Source organism: Cynoglossus semilaevis, chromosome 2 (genome assembly GCF_000523025.1).
Source record: "Cynoglossus semilaevis isolate Cse_v1.0 chromosome 2, Cse_v1.0, whole genome shotgun sequence".
NCBI lineage: Eukaryota > Metazoa > Chordata > Actinopteri > Pleuronectiformes > Cynoglossidae > Cynoglossus > Cynoglossus semilaevis.
Genome location: NC_024308.1, coordinates 16,830,087 through 16,844,195, shown reverse-complemented (window position 1 = coordinate 16,844,195; position 14,109 = coordinate 16,830,087). Strand labels below are relative to the sequence as shown.

The 14,109-nt window shown below is 35.9% G+C and overlaps 4 protein-coding genes and 1 non-coding gene across 5 annotated transcripts in view; 3 read left to right on the top strand and 2 right to left on the bottom strand.

Annotated features, from left to right (window-relative positions):
- The first annotated feature begins 91 nt into the window (after positions 1-91).
- cep19 (centrosomal protein 19) lies at positions 92-1,519 on the top strand. Its single transcript, XM_008307139.3, has 2 exons — positions 92-429; positions 693-1,519. Exons 1-2 carry the CDS (start codon positions 300-302, stop codon positions 1,037-1,039), a joined length of 477 nt encoding a protein of 158 aa, XP_008305361.1. The 5' UTR covers positions 92-299; the 3' UTR covers positions 1,040-1,519.
- On the bottom strand, positions 1,389-5,252 carry ing5a (inhibitor of growth family, member 5a). Its single transcript, XM_008307140.3, has 8 exons — positions 4,963-5,252; positions 3,674-3,745; positions 3,419-3,585; positions 3,167-3,278; positions 2,974-3,073; positions 2,703-2,838; positions 2,553-2,614; positions 1,389-2,424 (listed from the first exon to the last, which is right to left on the bottom strand). The coding sequence occupies exons 1-8, from the start codon at positions 4,997-4,999 to the stop codon at positions 2,385-2,387; spliced, it is 726 nt and encodes a 241-aa protein (XP_008305362.1). The 5' UTR covers positions 5,000-5,252; the 3' UTR covers positions 1,389-2,384.
- A 437-nt stretch (positions 5,253-5,689) lies between these two features.
- Positions 5,690-9,736, top strand: plekhb2 (pleckstrin homology domain containing, family B (evectins) member 2). The gene is made up of 8 exons (XM_008307142.3): positions 5,690-5,859; positions 6,522-6,571; positions 6,970-7,122; positions 7,233-7,335; positions 7,436-7,475; positions 7,680-7,766; positions 8,216-8,324; positions 8,729-9,736. Exons 2-8 carry the CDS (start codon positions 6,535-6,537, stop codon positions 8,863-8,865), a joined length of 666 nt encoding a protein of 221 aa, XP_008305364.1. The 5' UTR covers positions 5,690-5,859; positions 6,522-6,534; the 3' UTR covers positions 8,866-9,736.
- Positions 9,737-9,876: 140 nt separating this feature from the next.
- Positions 9,877-14,109, bottom strand: part of LOC103376678 (vacuolar protein sorting-associated protein 4B-like) — a 5,572-nt gene continuing 1,339 nt past the window's right edge. Inside the window, 9 exon segments of the mRNA XM_008307144.3 lie at positions 9,877-10,745; positions 12,127-12,267; positions 12,483-12,702; positions 12,799-12,880; positions 12,961-13,109; positions 13,202-13,358; positions 13,431-13,550; positions 13,669-13,727; positions 14,097-14,109. The exon segment at positions 14,097-14,109 is cut by the window's right edge and continues 40 nt beyond it. Coding sequence (XP_008305366.1) covers positions 10,644-10,745; positions 12,127-12,267; positions 12,483-12,702; positions 12,799-12,880; positions 12,961-13,109; positions 13,202-13,358; positions 13,431-13,550; positions 13,669-13,727; positions 14,097-14,109 — 1,043 coding nt within the window. The 3' untranslated portion in view covers positions 9,877-10,643.
- trnad-guc (transfer RNA aspartic acid (anticodon GUC)) lies at positions 11,557-11,628 on the top strand. Its single transcript has one exon. It is a non-coding gene; the product is annotated as a tRNA-Asp (tRNA).

Genomic DNA, 14,109 nt, shown 5'->3' with positions numbered 1-14,109 from the left:
AAATTGTACCAGAATAATATATTTTTAGCTTAAAAATTTGTATAAATATTTTAAAATAACGCAAATGTATATATTTTGTGGAAATAGAGTTAGGCTTTACGAAGGACCACTATAGTATACGACCTACATACTGCCATAACAAACGCACCACCAGACTGACAACAAAATACAACATTGAACTGTTTTTGAATTTTCCATTACCCTTTTAGATGCTAAAGTTAAAATCTGAATGCTATGTCTTTTGTGCGTTAGTTTTTTGACGCTGGACACCAATTTCCATCGATTTGCGAACAGATATAATGCGTTTCCAGGCAAAGCGATGCGGAGTGCAGTTCTCTCCTCCATCTATAATTTTAATTTATCAACAATTAGATACGAACAAAGTGCGAAAGAGAATTATACCTGTGCGGAATTTCTCAAAATATTCAGGTAAAGAGGTTACTATGTTTAATCTATATACCTCGCTTTACTTCGTTGTTGTTTGTAAACAGCGTAGTACACGCTACACTAAATTTCCAGATTGACATCAGAGTGCTGCTGCTTTTCAGTATAAACATGCATGATTATTGATAATGATAAATAAAACATATTCAGCGATTAGAGACAGGAATGGAATTGCTTGTTTCAAGTGAGATCATTAACTTTTTCCTTGGATTTTAAACCCTCAAGTGTGCTTTTCTTCTGTTTCTAAGATTATAACATGGCTGCAGAAAGACTGAAGAACCACCCTCGGCACAAGGACTATCTCGAGAATGTGTCCCAAGGCCAGCTAGAAAAGCTTCATATAATCCTGCGAGACCACCTGCAGGGCTTCAGCCTGGAGCACAGTTTAGCCTCATTCCACTTAGACACCGATGAAGACCTGAACAAACTTGGCGACGATGAGCTAGCTCGTAAGAAAGGCCAGATGGACGAACTGTTTGAGAAGAATCGAAAGCACAAAGATGATCCCGATTTTGTCTATGACTTAGAAGTGGACTTCAGCAAGCCCACCGCAGAAAGATGTAGCTGGGATGAAGAGTCTGAGGATGATTTTTAAAAGAATCCATATTCATTCATGAATCCCATTTAACTTTGTCAACTGGTTCATCACCATGTATGTGGTAAACAAAGGTTGGTGTTGTTTGAGGTTTTTGGTGTTAAGAAGTAAAAATGGATGGCCATTCTATATCAGTCCACTTGTTGTATAAAGTACATAAAGTTATATTGTATTCTTTATTTTGATTGTTTACCAGTTTGCACCTTGAAAATGGTGGCAGAGGAGGGAGTCTGCAGTCAAAAAGCTTTGAGGGTTATACAGTATAAAAAAAATTTTAATGTATGAACAGAGGTTTTCTAATGACACGGGATCATTAACAGGGAAAGAACAAAATAATTAAAAAAATAAATTAAGGTAAATATTTATTTGGTATAAAATACTGTGTTTACAAAAGACTTTGGCTGTTTTTATTTGTTGCTGCCACATAAATGTGATATTCACAGTTCAGAATGATGGACAATAAAATCTGGTGAAATAAAATTTGTCTGTTCAAGAAAAAACAATAACAAATATATCTTTGGAAATAAAATTGTTTACACAAAATATAGTCTCATATAATATAAAATACACTCCATATATTTTCTAATATGCTTTGAACGTACTGTATTACTGTACTGTGACAAGGTTTTCAAAGTAGAACCAAGCCTGCAGTATCAAATATCTTAAGGGGAGAATTTAATTCAAAGTGCTTAAATACCTCATTTAGTTAAAGAAACACAGGGACAAATTGCCTTGACTGACACTTAGTACCAAAATACATTAAAAACAGTAACAAATTTGTCTACATGATGTTTTGGTCAAAGCTAATCAAAAACAGATTTCTAATATCAGTAATAATTGCAGTCATATGCAGTGACGACCTATTCCCTATGGAGGTAGAAACTGAAAATCTGACATATAATGTATTATATCCACCATTACTTGAATGGATGTCTGTATTTAAAACTCTTATCAGCAGGCTGTTAATTTATCTAAAATAGTTCTTTATAAAACTAAAATTTCAAGTAAGCTAAAGCCAAAATCCATGATTTCTGAGCATGTTAGCATATACATGTGAAGAACATACTAAGGTGCAACTATACTTCTTGACAAAATAACCTAGAGTACACAAATATTATATACTTTAGGTAAATTATTTGGTAGCTTGTGGAAAACTAAGTGATAATCTAAAACAAAGTGAATTGAGTAGAGGTGGAAGAATGCTGCAGATGAGGAGCTATACTCTAAATCTGGATTAGGCTTTTGGTGAAAATGTCCAACTCACCATTTCTATGGGGAGTGTTAAAACATATATTAGATTATTGAACTAACAATTTACAACAAGCATTTCCAAAAAAGGTCTATCTCATTTTCTCTTCTTGTCTTGCGTACATCGGGGACAAAACCTGTAAAATTTGCATGAAACATGGAATAAAGAGTTATTTTGATGTAACAATTTAAAGTAACAATTAAAATAATAAGAGTTTTATAGGAAAAAAAGAAGATCTTTGGATATTGTAAAAATGTGTCTTACCATTTTCCTTTGGGCTTAGTGGTCAGATCCACACAAGCAAAATGAAACCATTCAATTGGACACTGAAGCACAATGGAAACAGTGTTATTTTTTAAACCTATACTAGAAAGGTGAGGTTACAATATAAACACTATAAACACAAAAACGTACATCTGGGTTATCACATCCAATCATCTCCCCATACGAAACCTGATGACATAGGCAGTATGTAGGCTCATTGGGATCGACTGGCATGTCCAACACATCGGAGGGCTGCATAGGCAGGAGAGTGTCACTCAAGCCTGGGCTGAAAGACCAATACATTAAAAAATGCATTAATGCGGAATAACATACTTAAAGTTTACTAAAGTTAGTTTAACTCTTCATATCTTATGGGTATATTGGTGTATTTGGAATATAACATAGTACATGAAATGCCAACCTGTTTTTCATCTTTTTCTTCCTGGGAGAATCTTCATCAGATGTTTTTCTTCCTCTTCCTCTGGATCCACGTTTATCTTTCAATCCTCGCGACTCGTTCTCTATATAATTGAAAAACAAAATTAAAATGTCCCATCATGTGTGTCTGTCTCTGTAATATTTCAATAATGTTGTTTTCAAGTAAATAAACTCACTTTTTAATGCTCTACCTTCTGTACTTTCATAGCCACTCACTTCCAGTTTTTCCTTTAGCTCATTCTCAAACCTTGCAAGATCTGCATCCAGTCTACGAATATGTTTGTCAACCTATGGGGAAAAGATTTGAGGTAGCCAAAGCATTTACAGCATACTTCGCAGAAGAAATGAATGAAAAGTAATTCAGTGTGGCTTTTTTATACCAATGTGCATACACAAACCAAATACCACAATGTCTACTTTAGACTAACCATTTCATAGGTCTGCATAGCTAGTTGGACTTTGTCATCACTGAACTCTTTACACTTGCTGTAGGCATTCTGGATCTTCTGCAGATGTTCCACCCTTTGTTCTGAGGCCAAGTTCTTCACATTTGCGATGTACTCTTCAGCCAGTTTGTCTATTTCTCCTTTCTTTTCTGCACAATGAAAAAGTTATAGTACCTAAAAAAACACTGATGCAAAGGTACCTGGTATGCATGTTTAATATTGTAGAGCCATTATTACCTTCAGTTCTATTGTCCAGATCCCGCATTAAAGTGAAATTTCTTTGTAGCTCACATGGTAGGTTCTCTATACCTGGGAATGAGATAGACATAAAGATTAAAACAATAAGGGTAATGCTTTGCCATGTGGTGAGTTATCATTTCCTCCATAAAGTCAAGATTAGACATAAAATAAATATGTTTGGGTCTTTTTTATGTTTGCATTTTCAACAGCAGACCAATATAGTGAAATGGAAGAAACCAGGCCTTTTGTCACCATCTTTCTCTACTGTTTAAATGTATAATGTTATTAACAGGGTTCGTAAGCATTAGAAATTTTATATTTTCTAAAAGCTGACAAAAAGGTCTTAGTTTTGCACTTATTTATACAAAGATAATACAATAAAAATGCAAAATGCGAAATACAAAAAAGTTTAGTGAGGATGTGCAGTTAAGAAACAGCATGTAAAACAAACAAATCTTAAAATGTAGAATAAAAGAGGGGATAGATTTAAAAAATGTATGCAAACAAGAGATATGTACAAATGTGAACTGTGATAGAATACTGTAAAACATTCAATGCGTACAATTCAAGACACAATTAAACGTTTATTACAACTCAATTAAAAAGGTAATGATTTGCACAAGAAAAACATTTGAACTCCTCGCATGATGTCATTTGAATATTCGGTGCATCATCATAATCTAATGATGAGCTCTGCATTAACTCAGACAACTGTAATTACGTTACGGTTCCACTCACTGTATCACACGTCATGTGCATTACTGTCAGTGACGCACTTACACTCCCCGCCCGGCGCGTAAATGGTTACGGGTGAAGGAAACGTTATCAACAGGTTGCAAATGCACAAATCGATGTCTGCTATCTTTCAGCAATTGTCCGAATCGTTTAAAATACAAGTTTGAAAACAAAACGTTCGAGAAATTTACGTCGCGATATTAAATGCTTTAAAGCCAAATGTTTAGTTTGGGTGACGAAACAAAATAAACACCAACTACCGGGACGCTAACAATGTATGCAACGTATTAGTTTTTAGAAAATTTAAAGCCAACTATAAAATGTACTTACCATTGTGAAGGTTTTCAAAGACTGTTTGTTTTTTAAAGCAGAAGCATAATATTCTAAAGGCCTGAGAGGTGAAGACGGTTAAATAACAGCTAAATGCTAAAGGACTGTATTGCCTGTCCCGCTCAGTGAAAAACTCCGTATACTCAAAGTACATTAACAGTCGGGAGACGTGCATTTGTGTAAAGCATTAATGCAATTGCATTAAACATCAGGATACTTACTGTCAAGATAATGCTCTAAATATATAGCCGTCGCCATTTCCAGTTAGCGCTTTAGCTCCAGCGCAGCTGTAGTTACCTCCAACTGAGCAGCAAAACAGTTGGCTCCTGAAGAGTTGGCGTTGGTGAGCTCGTTATGGAAACCTGGACCTCCCGTTGGCCAATGTTTTGGAAATGATAATCTATATTTTGTCTCCTAATTGAAATGGACGATAATTAGACGCCGATTACTAAAGTAAACAGAGACACTTTCCCTCCCTCCACATGTACTGACTGCGTGTGACTGTCGTGTACACAGAAACAACTCCTATGCTTTTCTTTTCGCATGCGCGGTCGATAGCAGCGGCTGTATTGTGTGTAAACAGACCATGAATATAGATTTTAAAAAATATATATCTGTCGTTTAGATTACAATACGTATTCAGTTTAATTATTCCATTAAGTATTTGCAATTCTCATACAAATGTATTGCTATTATAATGCTATAATTGTATGGCGGTAAAAAAAAATCCGCATTTGTATTTAATCCTCGACTGTGATTTTGTTTATATCCTAATAACGACTGAATTATTTCCCAACAACACAAGTCATTCCACTTCTTTCCTAAAGGTTTTAGAAATTTCCACTAAACACCATCAGCTGATGAGTTGCGTCACAGAGCCCCTCCCCAACCTCGCCTGCTAAAGACTGTCCATAGTCGCAAAGATGCTCGGTTGGTGGAGCTTATAGAAACCGCGACCTAAAGAAATAACACCGAATAAGACAGTGCGCACTGTTCATAGTTCAGGCTTTTCAGCTCAGTTAAGCGCATCACTTTAATTGAGCATCTCACTTCCGTGATCGTAACCACTACGCTCTTCAGGGCTCTGCGCCGATCTTCTAATCTTCAAAGATCATCAAGTAAGAAACAAATAAACAAAACACAGACCAACATGTTGAGAGCTGTTGTTAAACTCTCAAGGAATTATATAGATTACTAACCTTACTCATCTAACTCAGCTCCTAACTGACGTGTTTATTAAACCAAGCTAACTCTCAGTGACATTATTGCTGTCAAAGATAATATGAATTGCGCAGATTCCAGTTGCACTGGTTGTTCGTTAATTTGGCGTATTTAAAACAATACAAACCTTGGTAAAAGGAATATGAAGAGGTTTGTAATTTGGTACATACTATAACGTGACGGCTATCACAGTAAATAATAAGGCTGTTCCGTCCGTTTATTTTTCTGAGTTTAATAATAGACTTTTGTAATGCCATATGAATAACTATAATTGCAATGTTGAAGCCCTCTAGTACAAACAATTGACAAAAGTAGCTCCAGGTATTTTCCAATTGTGTTTTTGTGTGTGTGTGTGAAAGTATACTTAATTTTATAAGCCAATGACATCTATTAGATCACGTGGTGTAGCCACGCCTCTGTCAGCAGACCTTTGTTTTTAGATGGATAGATAGATAGATAGATAAATAGATAGCACTGGAGTTCACTTCGGGAAATTTAGGAACTCCACAATTTTTACATCATAACGAAAACAAAAAGTTCTTTAATGTTTGTGTTGTAGGTGTGCTACTAAGATGGCAATGGTGAAGAGTGGCTGGCTCCATCGACAAAGTGAGTAATGATTCATTTGATTATAATTCATTTGGATTTAGTTTAATTTTCATTGAATATAACTGTTGCACAAATAACTTCTAGGCTTTCATACAAGTTGTGTGGCTCCTTTTAAACTTGTTAATATTTCTCACTTCAATCATTGACTTGGAAACCCACTGATGAATTAGTATATTATTACCTTACTTTGTAATAGAAGTCTTTTGGCATTCTTTAACCTTAATAATTATTAACCAAGTGATTTCTTGTATAATGTGTGTATCTGAAAGATAAATCTAAACAATAGTGCTAGTATACTTAGAGATGTTGTGTTATGTTGTAATTATTGTAAAAATATTTGAAAATACTTAACATAAATAAAATGTTTAAATTTCCAAGATAATTCTGTGTTATGCAAGGTACCATTCTGCGTCGGTGGAAAAGAAATTGGTTTGACTTGTGGGCAGACGGACGACTTGTTTTCTACAATGATGAACAACGTCGTGACATGGAGGATGACATTCACATGAGGGTCGACTGCATCAACATCCGCAGTTCTACTGCATGTCAGGGTAATTATTTATGTGCATAGTGATGTCTGCACAGTGATATACTGTACTCACCAACCACTGTTCATACTTTAACCCTTTGTTTTCATCCATTCGTATGTTGTGTTTCATAGAACTGAACCCACCCGAGGGAAAGATGCGTGATGCTTTGCTTCAGATAGTTTGCAGAGACGGACGAGTCTTGAGCCTGTGTGCAGACAGTGCAGATGATGCTCTGTAAGAAAACACATATGTATATTTATTCAGTCATTTCTGTCTCATATATATACTATAGTCATGTTATAGCAATGGTATTGGCTTCTACTCTTTATTTCAGGGCATGGACCATTGCACTTCAGGGTGCCAGAATTAATATGGTAAATACCTATTACAGTATATAGATGGATTATGTATTTTTATTTGACCAAAATAATCAAGTATTCCCTGACATTTATGGTTATTTAGGGTTAACATATGAGTAAGCCATATTGATTGATGACCAGGTATAAGATTTTAAACTCTGTTCATTGATGATTCTCAAAGGAAATCGCGCCATTTATACTTTTGATTTATATTTTCAGGTAGTTGCTGCTCCTCAGATTGGCTACGCAGAGGAAGTGATTGCATCTGCTCCACCCGCTCACTCAGAATATGCTCCCCCACCTAGGGTAAAAATACATAAATCATGTGACTGTACAGAAAGTTCTCAAACTGTTTTTCTTCAATAAGAAAAAGAAGTAGGAAAAGAGAAGTTAATGCATTTCAATTTATTTTGGTGCCCTCTGGTTCAGTTTTTACCATAATATTTCACATGCACATTTGTTTTCATTATGAAGACATAGTAAATAGCATATATGCTTAGAGATTATTTATATTTTCAGATTAAGATTTGTATTTCTCTGCAGTAGAAAAAGTAAGAACTAAAGTAAAAGAAGTGTGTGGTGATTTCTTTTGGTGATGTCACATTAAACACATGTATTTTGTGATATTATAAGGATGTCAGGAATAAACCAAGGTGTAGAGTCTGCTGGGAATGTTGAAGTAATGGGACCCTATGTGGTTTTAGTTGATACTGAGATCTCACAGGTCAAAATATTTTCTCTTTATTTTCTACCAGGCATATGCATCGGTTCCATATGATGCTGCTCCACCTCCATATGCTGCCCAGATTATGTACTTTACTAATGGCCAGCCCTACGCTGCTGCTTATCCATATCAATATCCAGGTAAATACTTATTTTATATGAATAAAAGCCTATAGGATGAATCTCTCACAGAGAATATACAGTAGTATACACACACATATAATTAACAATTGTAGTATTAAAGCAGTAGAAACACTTACCAGTAACAATGGTATTCATCAGCTATGGTACCAATGCTGTGGAAACGATCCTAAAAGGTAAAGCTGAATCCACTTTTAAATGAATAAACACAGTTGTTCTTGACATCGAAGAAACTGAATGGCACAAACAAAAATATGTTATATTGTACATTTTGGCTGGAGCCTGTTTCAGTCTGAATTAAACTGAATAAAACTCAAATAGTCCTACTTTAGAAACTGGGACAATTTTCAGTGCTAGAAACAAATCCTTTCAAAGCTTACCTGAAAAATGTGTTGTTTCCTAAGGTGGATACCCTGCTCCGGCAGTCAGTCGCGTTATTGTCCGACAGCGCCGTCACAGTGATGGAGGAGACGTAGCTTTGCAGATGCTTGCTGGAGCAGCCACTGGTTTTGCTCTCGGCTCTCTCTTCTCCATCTTTTAGGAGCCCAATCCACAACATCTAGAAGCACAACATTCTCTAGTCTGCTCTGTATTTGGCTTCTTCTTTGTGCCATCACAGGAGTTGGAGTGAAATGTGTCCGTCAGGCTCCTTCTATCAATGAAGCATGATTGTGATGGGCTGGCCAAGCTACGCACATGTTACGCACATAGAATCATAACTTTGTTTGAAACAATGTTACTTCTCATGTGTACATCTGATCCATTCACCTAATGTGTCAGTCAGGTTTATTTAGCACACCTGTTGTTTTGCATTGTTGTTTGTTGATATTATTGTACATATTATATTTGTGTTGTAGCTTTGTTAGCAAAACTAAACTAAAATACCTAAGACAGAAACCAAAGCGAGGCAAATGTAACTGTCCATCACCCTAACTTGATCTGATCATTCATGACGAACACAAGGGTATCGGTCATGTCAGTGTCCTCAATGGACAACGTCACTTCTGCCTGGGTTGTTAACAAAGCTTGATGAGGCAATAATCACGGTTACTGTAGCACATTGAGGTACCAAAGTTGTAAATGGAATATTGGATGTTTTGACCAGAGTTGGTTTAAAATGAAAAGGGATATCTCTGTTCTTATGCTTTATTCAACTTATTTTTTCTCATTCTTAGCTCTTGAGTCATACAGTATTTATTTTGCATGTTTTTTTCATGTGTTTCCTTTTTAAAATGACCACAACAGTTGTCAGGTTATTCATTTCAGAATTTTTCAAGATCTGTTATATGTTAATTTATTCCCCATTAAAACTGTAGATGTGTGTTATTCTATTTCAAACTAAAAGACCTGCATTTGTGAAACTTGAAAATACTAAATATTCTTCAGTTTCAAATAATATAAGCTTTTGCCAGCAGTGTGATGATCATGTTTTTTCTATAGGTCTTAAATTGATCTAAGACACATTTTATTTCTGATATAATTTGCGCCAAATAAGTAAATAAATTATAATGCACTCACGCCTTTCTTTGTGATGAAAAATATTTAAACAAAGTTTTAAATGTGCACCTTAAACTTTATTTGGTAATGTATCCTTAGAAATACAAAATTAAGGCTTTAATAAATAGATAATTATGACCAGAAGATTAAGCAGGTAAGAGGTGACAGAGAAACAGTGCAGGAAGTCTCAATGAAATATAATCCGGGGAAATATTGTGTTCCATAAAAGTCAGTGACTGTATTGATTTAGAAAACAAAGTTTAACGCCTACATTTTAACGCCCTGATACTGGATGCAGCTGTACATCTATACTGTATTTGGTACGTTTACAACAGTTTTGTGTGTATGAGTAAAAACAGTAACAGACAGGTTTTCATAAGAGGAATGATTCCACTCACTTCAATTCAACCGAGGAACCATCAAGAAAAGTAAGAATGATGTTGATATAAAACCTGACAAATGTGCAGCGGGAAGCACTTGATTAATAGTGTAATTTAATTGACTTAAAGCACAGAAAGTTGTAATTAATTAGGTTTTGTTACAAACCGATCCTTTCAAGCAACGCCCACCTCAGTTTGCTGTCATTATCTTAGCACAACTCTATTAGCCTCCATGACTGTTTTTCATTTCTTACCAATATACAAACAGATGAGGTATTTTTACAAGAGAGATTATCATTATATATATATGTATATATATAAATATATATATATATATCAATTCATATCATAATCTATAGCAAGTCCCATAAATAAGAACCACAGATGATAGTAAAAATATTTGGCAGATGCAGCTAATTTCTTGAGTAAAGTGAGAAAGGTGCTACCCTTCTTGACCGAAATCTTCAGTAAACTTCTTCAGTTTTTCCAAGTCCTGCTCGTTCACTGTTGGCTTGGTATTAGTAAGTGACCTCAGCATGTCGGCCTGTATGAACAGAGTAACAGATATATTAAACTATAATGTATAAACATTCAAACAGTGTAAATTGGTACACACCTGTTGTTGCTTCACCTAATAAAAAAGTAAGTCTATTGAAGGTCTGATGCTTAAAATTGTTTTGAACAACACAATACACTAATTAAGACTTGGAACCTGCATTTACTAGTCTTTTAATAGGGCTGCAATCAATGACTATTTCAGTAGTTGACTAGTCATCCATTCCTGTAACCACTTGTTAAACTGAACAGCACAAAAATAGCTTTTTACTTTATGAACTTTGTGCATAACATTTACAGCGTGAAAACCAAGTTTATAAATCAAACTTAAGAGCTGCAGTTGGCAATAAAATTAACAACTTTCCTTAAATATTCTGCACTGTCTGCATGACAAACACAAGAAAGGCGCCTATGAATACAATGCATTATTATTATTAAAAAGCATAACATTTAACGTTTACTCAACAAACAATTGTTTGTTCTAAGAGAGGCAGAATGAGAAACTTAGCCTCACTTCAGTCCCCTGTGCACGTTGCTTCGTCCCCTTCTGTTCCTGGCCACTAGTGCGCATGTGTTGTCAGTGCATCAAAGATTTGGGAAAAGTGAGATGACTCACTCCAGATTACTTCAATTGGCTACGGCAAAACATTTCATTTCGTTGGATTGCATGACGTCGGATACACACAATTATGTCACTCACGATCCGTTGGCCACTGAAGTAGTCGTTGCCTAATTTTGCCGTCAACTGCTTGTTGACAACACGTTCGGGCCTATGTTCTGGTTATTGAAGTCATTCACACTCCTCGTTAGTATAGTGGTGAGTATCCCCGCCTGTCACGCGGGAGACCGGGGTTCAATTCCCCGACGGGGAGGTTGTAATCATTTTGGTTCAATTTTCCCCCGTGTGACGTAAAGTACAATCTATTCAATTTTTTTTGTTGGAAACATATTTTTACTCAGTCATTCAATACATATTACTTAATTTCTAGGTTTAAACGATATGTCCAAAAGAAATCAGTCCTTGCACACACCACACCTAAAATTATATATATATAAAAAACTTAATACATAATTAATATAATATAAAAATCATCGCAAATTATTTATATTCCATAAGGGCAGAATAATAAAAAAATAGCCTTTACTTTTGAAGTCACAAGACTTTGATTGAGTGTGCTGTATGTAGAATTTGTGGTCTTATATAAAAGACTGATGTAAAACAGAACCATTTTATTGTCAGTAAATACATGTGCTATTTAAATAATTCATTATCAACAGTAAAACAAACAGTTAGCACAATAATAAAGTCTCTGTAATAAAGTTCTCATGTAGTACAGCTGATTGTTACACAAAGATAATACAACACATACCTTGGTAACAACTGGCTCCAGAAGTTTCTCCCCAGGGACATCCATCCAAGTCATTTCTACGGCGTTGGGATCTCCCGGTGAGCATGGAGTCAGGAGATCCTCCACAACAATATCTGGATTGTTCCATGTCGATCCTCGTACCTTATTTATTGTGTTTGAGACAGACAGACAGACTGGTTCAGACTGTGTGAAAATTAGGAAAAACATTTCCGTACTAAACTACTACAATACAGTTGGCAAAAGATACTACGTATCCATATGATATGTGTAATATACATTAGTAATGTTTCACTACTGTACGTTTGTTTTGATATTCAGCAGGTGGCCGTTTGCCTCGGCTAAAGTCGTTGTTTTACCTTTTTAAAGTGAGTGGCTGACTGGACCTTCCTGACTGGTTGCATTAAGGCATCCCTGACAATGATGCTGATATCAGCCCCAGAATAGCCCTCTGTCTTTTTGCCCAAGGAGGTAAAGTCGGCCTCTGTCAAGCCATTCGGGGTTGATCCCAGATGGAGTTTAAACATGAAGGAGCGAGCATGCTCCTCAGGCAGAGGAATGTAAATTCGCTTTTCAAACCTGAGACACAGACAAAAGAGTCACTGAGACCTTCTAAAACACTGCTACAATCAAGAGTCAGAACAGTTCTGCCTCTAAACCGAGAGTTGAACTAACCTCCTTCTAATGGCAGAGTCCAGTGTCCATGGTATATTTGTGGCTCCCAGAACCAGGATTCCATCATTATCAACTCCAACGCCTGAGAACAGAATACAAATCCCTCTGTTTATCATCACAGTCTATGCTGCTTCACATTTGAAAACACCTCATATTCCTTACCCTGCATCTGGACAAGGAACTCTGTCTTGATTCTACGAGCTGCTTCACTCTCGTTCTCACTCCTGGAGCCACAGAGGGAGTCGATCTCATCAATGAAAATAATGGAGGGCTTGTGTTCCCGAGCTAAAGTGAACAGGTTCTTTACCAGTCTGGAGAAAGACAAAAGTTCAGAAGTGAATAATATTATAAAAACGTTGTCTTATATCCACCACATTACCACACTGTTAATCCCAGGCCTCACTTTTCACTTTCTCCCAACCACTTGGACACAAGATCAGAGGAAGAGATGGAGAAGAAGGTGGAGTTGTTGGCCTCTGTGGCTACTGCCTTCGCCAGGTAGGATTTTCCTGTTCCTGGAGGGCCAAAGAGAAGGATTCCCCTCCAAGGAGTTCGCTTTCCTAAAATGGTTATGGTTTTATTAAATGCGCTGAAGGGTTTTCTTTTAATCTTGGCAGTGAAAATGAACAAACCTGTAAAAAGATGAGGAAATTTGATTGGCAGGATGACAGCTTCCTTTAAAGCCTCTTTGGCCCCTTCAAGTCCTGCTACGTCATTCCATTTGATGTTTGGCTTTTCCATGACAATAGCCCCTGGAGGAAAGTATTTTAAAATTACAATTAATCTACATTTGTATTAAAATCGAAGCTCTCAGCTATTACATATTATGAATCTACCCAAAGAAAATAGATAAAATACAGTATCTTTTACCTGAGAGCTGATTTTGAAACTTTTTCTTCTCCTGGTCGTCCCCATCATCACTTTCATTCCTGGAAATTTACAGAAACAGTCAATGTTATTAAGTTAGGACTGACAACACTGTGATTTAACTGTTGAAACTTTATTATGTTTTTAAAATTATAAAGTACATAAAATATGGGATTTTTTCTAATTTTCTAGCTACATTTACATTCTCAAACATTAGGTTCAAAATCAAAGAGAAAAAGTGTTAAAGGCTATGACATGCTCCTAAATGGGATCATGTTTTATTTCTGAACCACTGGTGGCAAAATTGTTGACTCAACCTAAACATAGATGTACACAATGTGGGATTTGTAGTACAATATTAAAGTGTTAAAATTAGAACAAAAGTAATCTTTACACAAAAAGTTGTTGTAATGTTGTGGAGTCAGTCATACCCTTTGTCTCCAG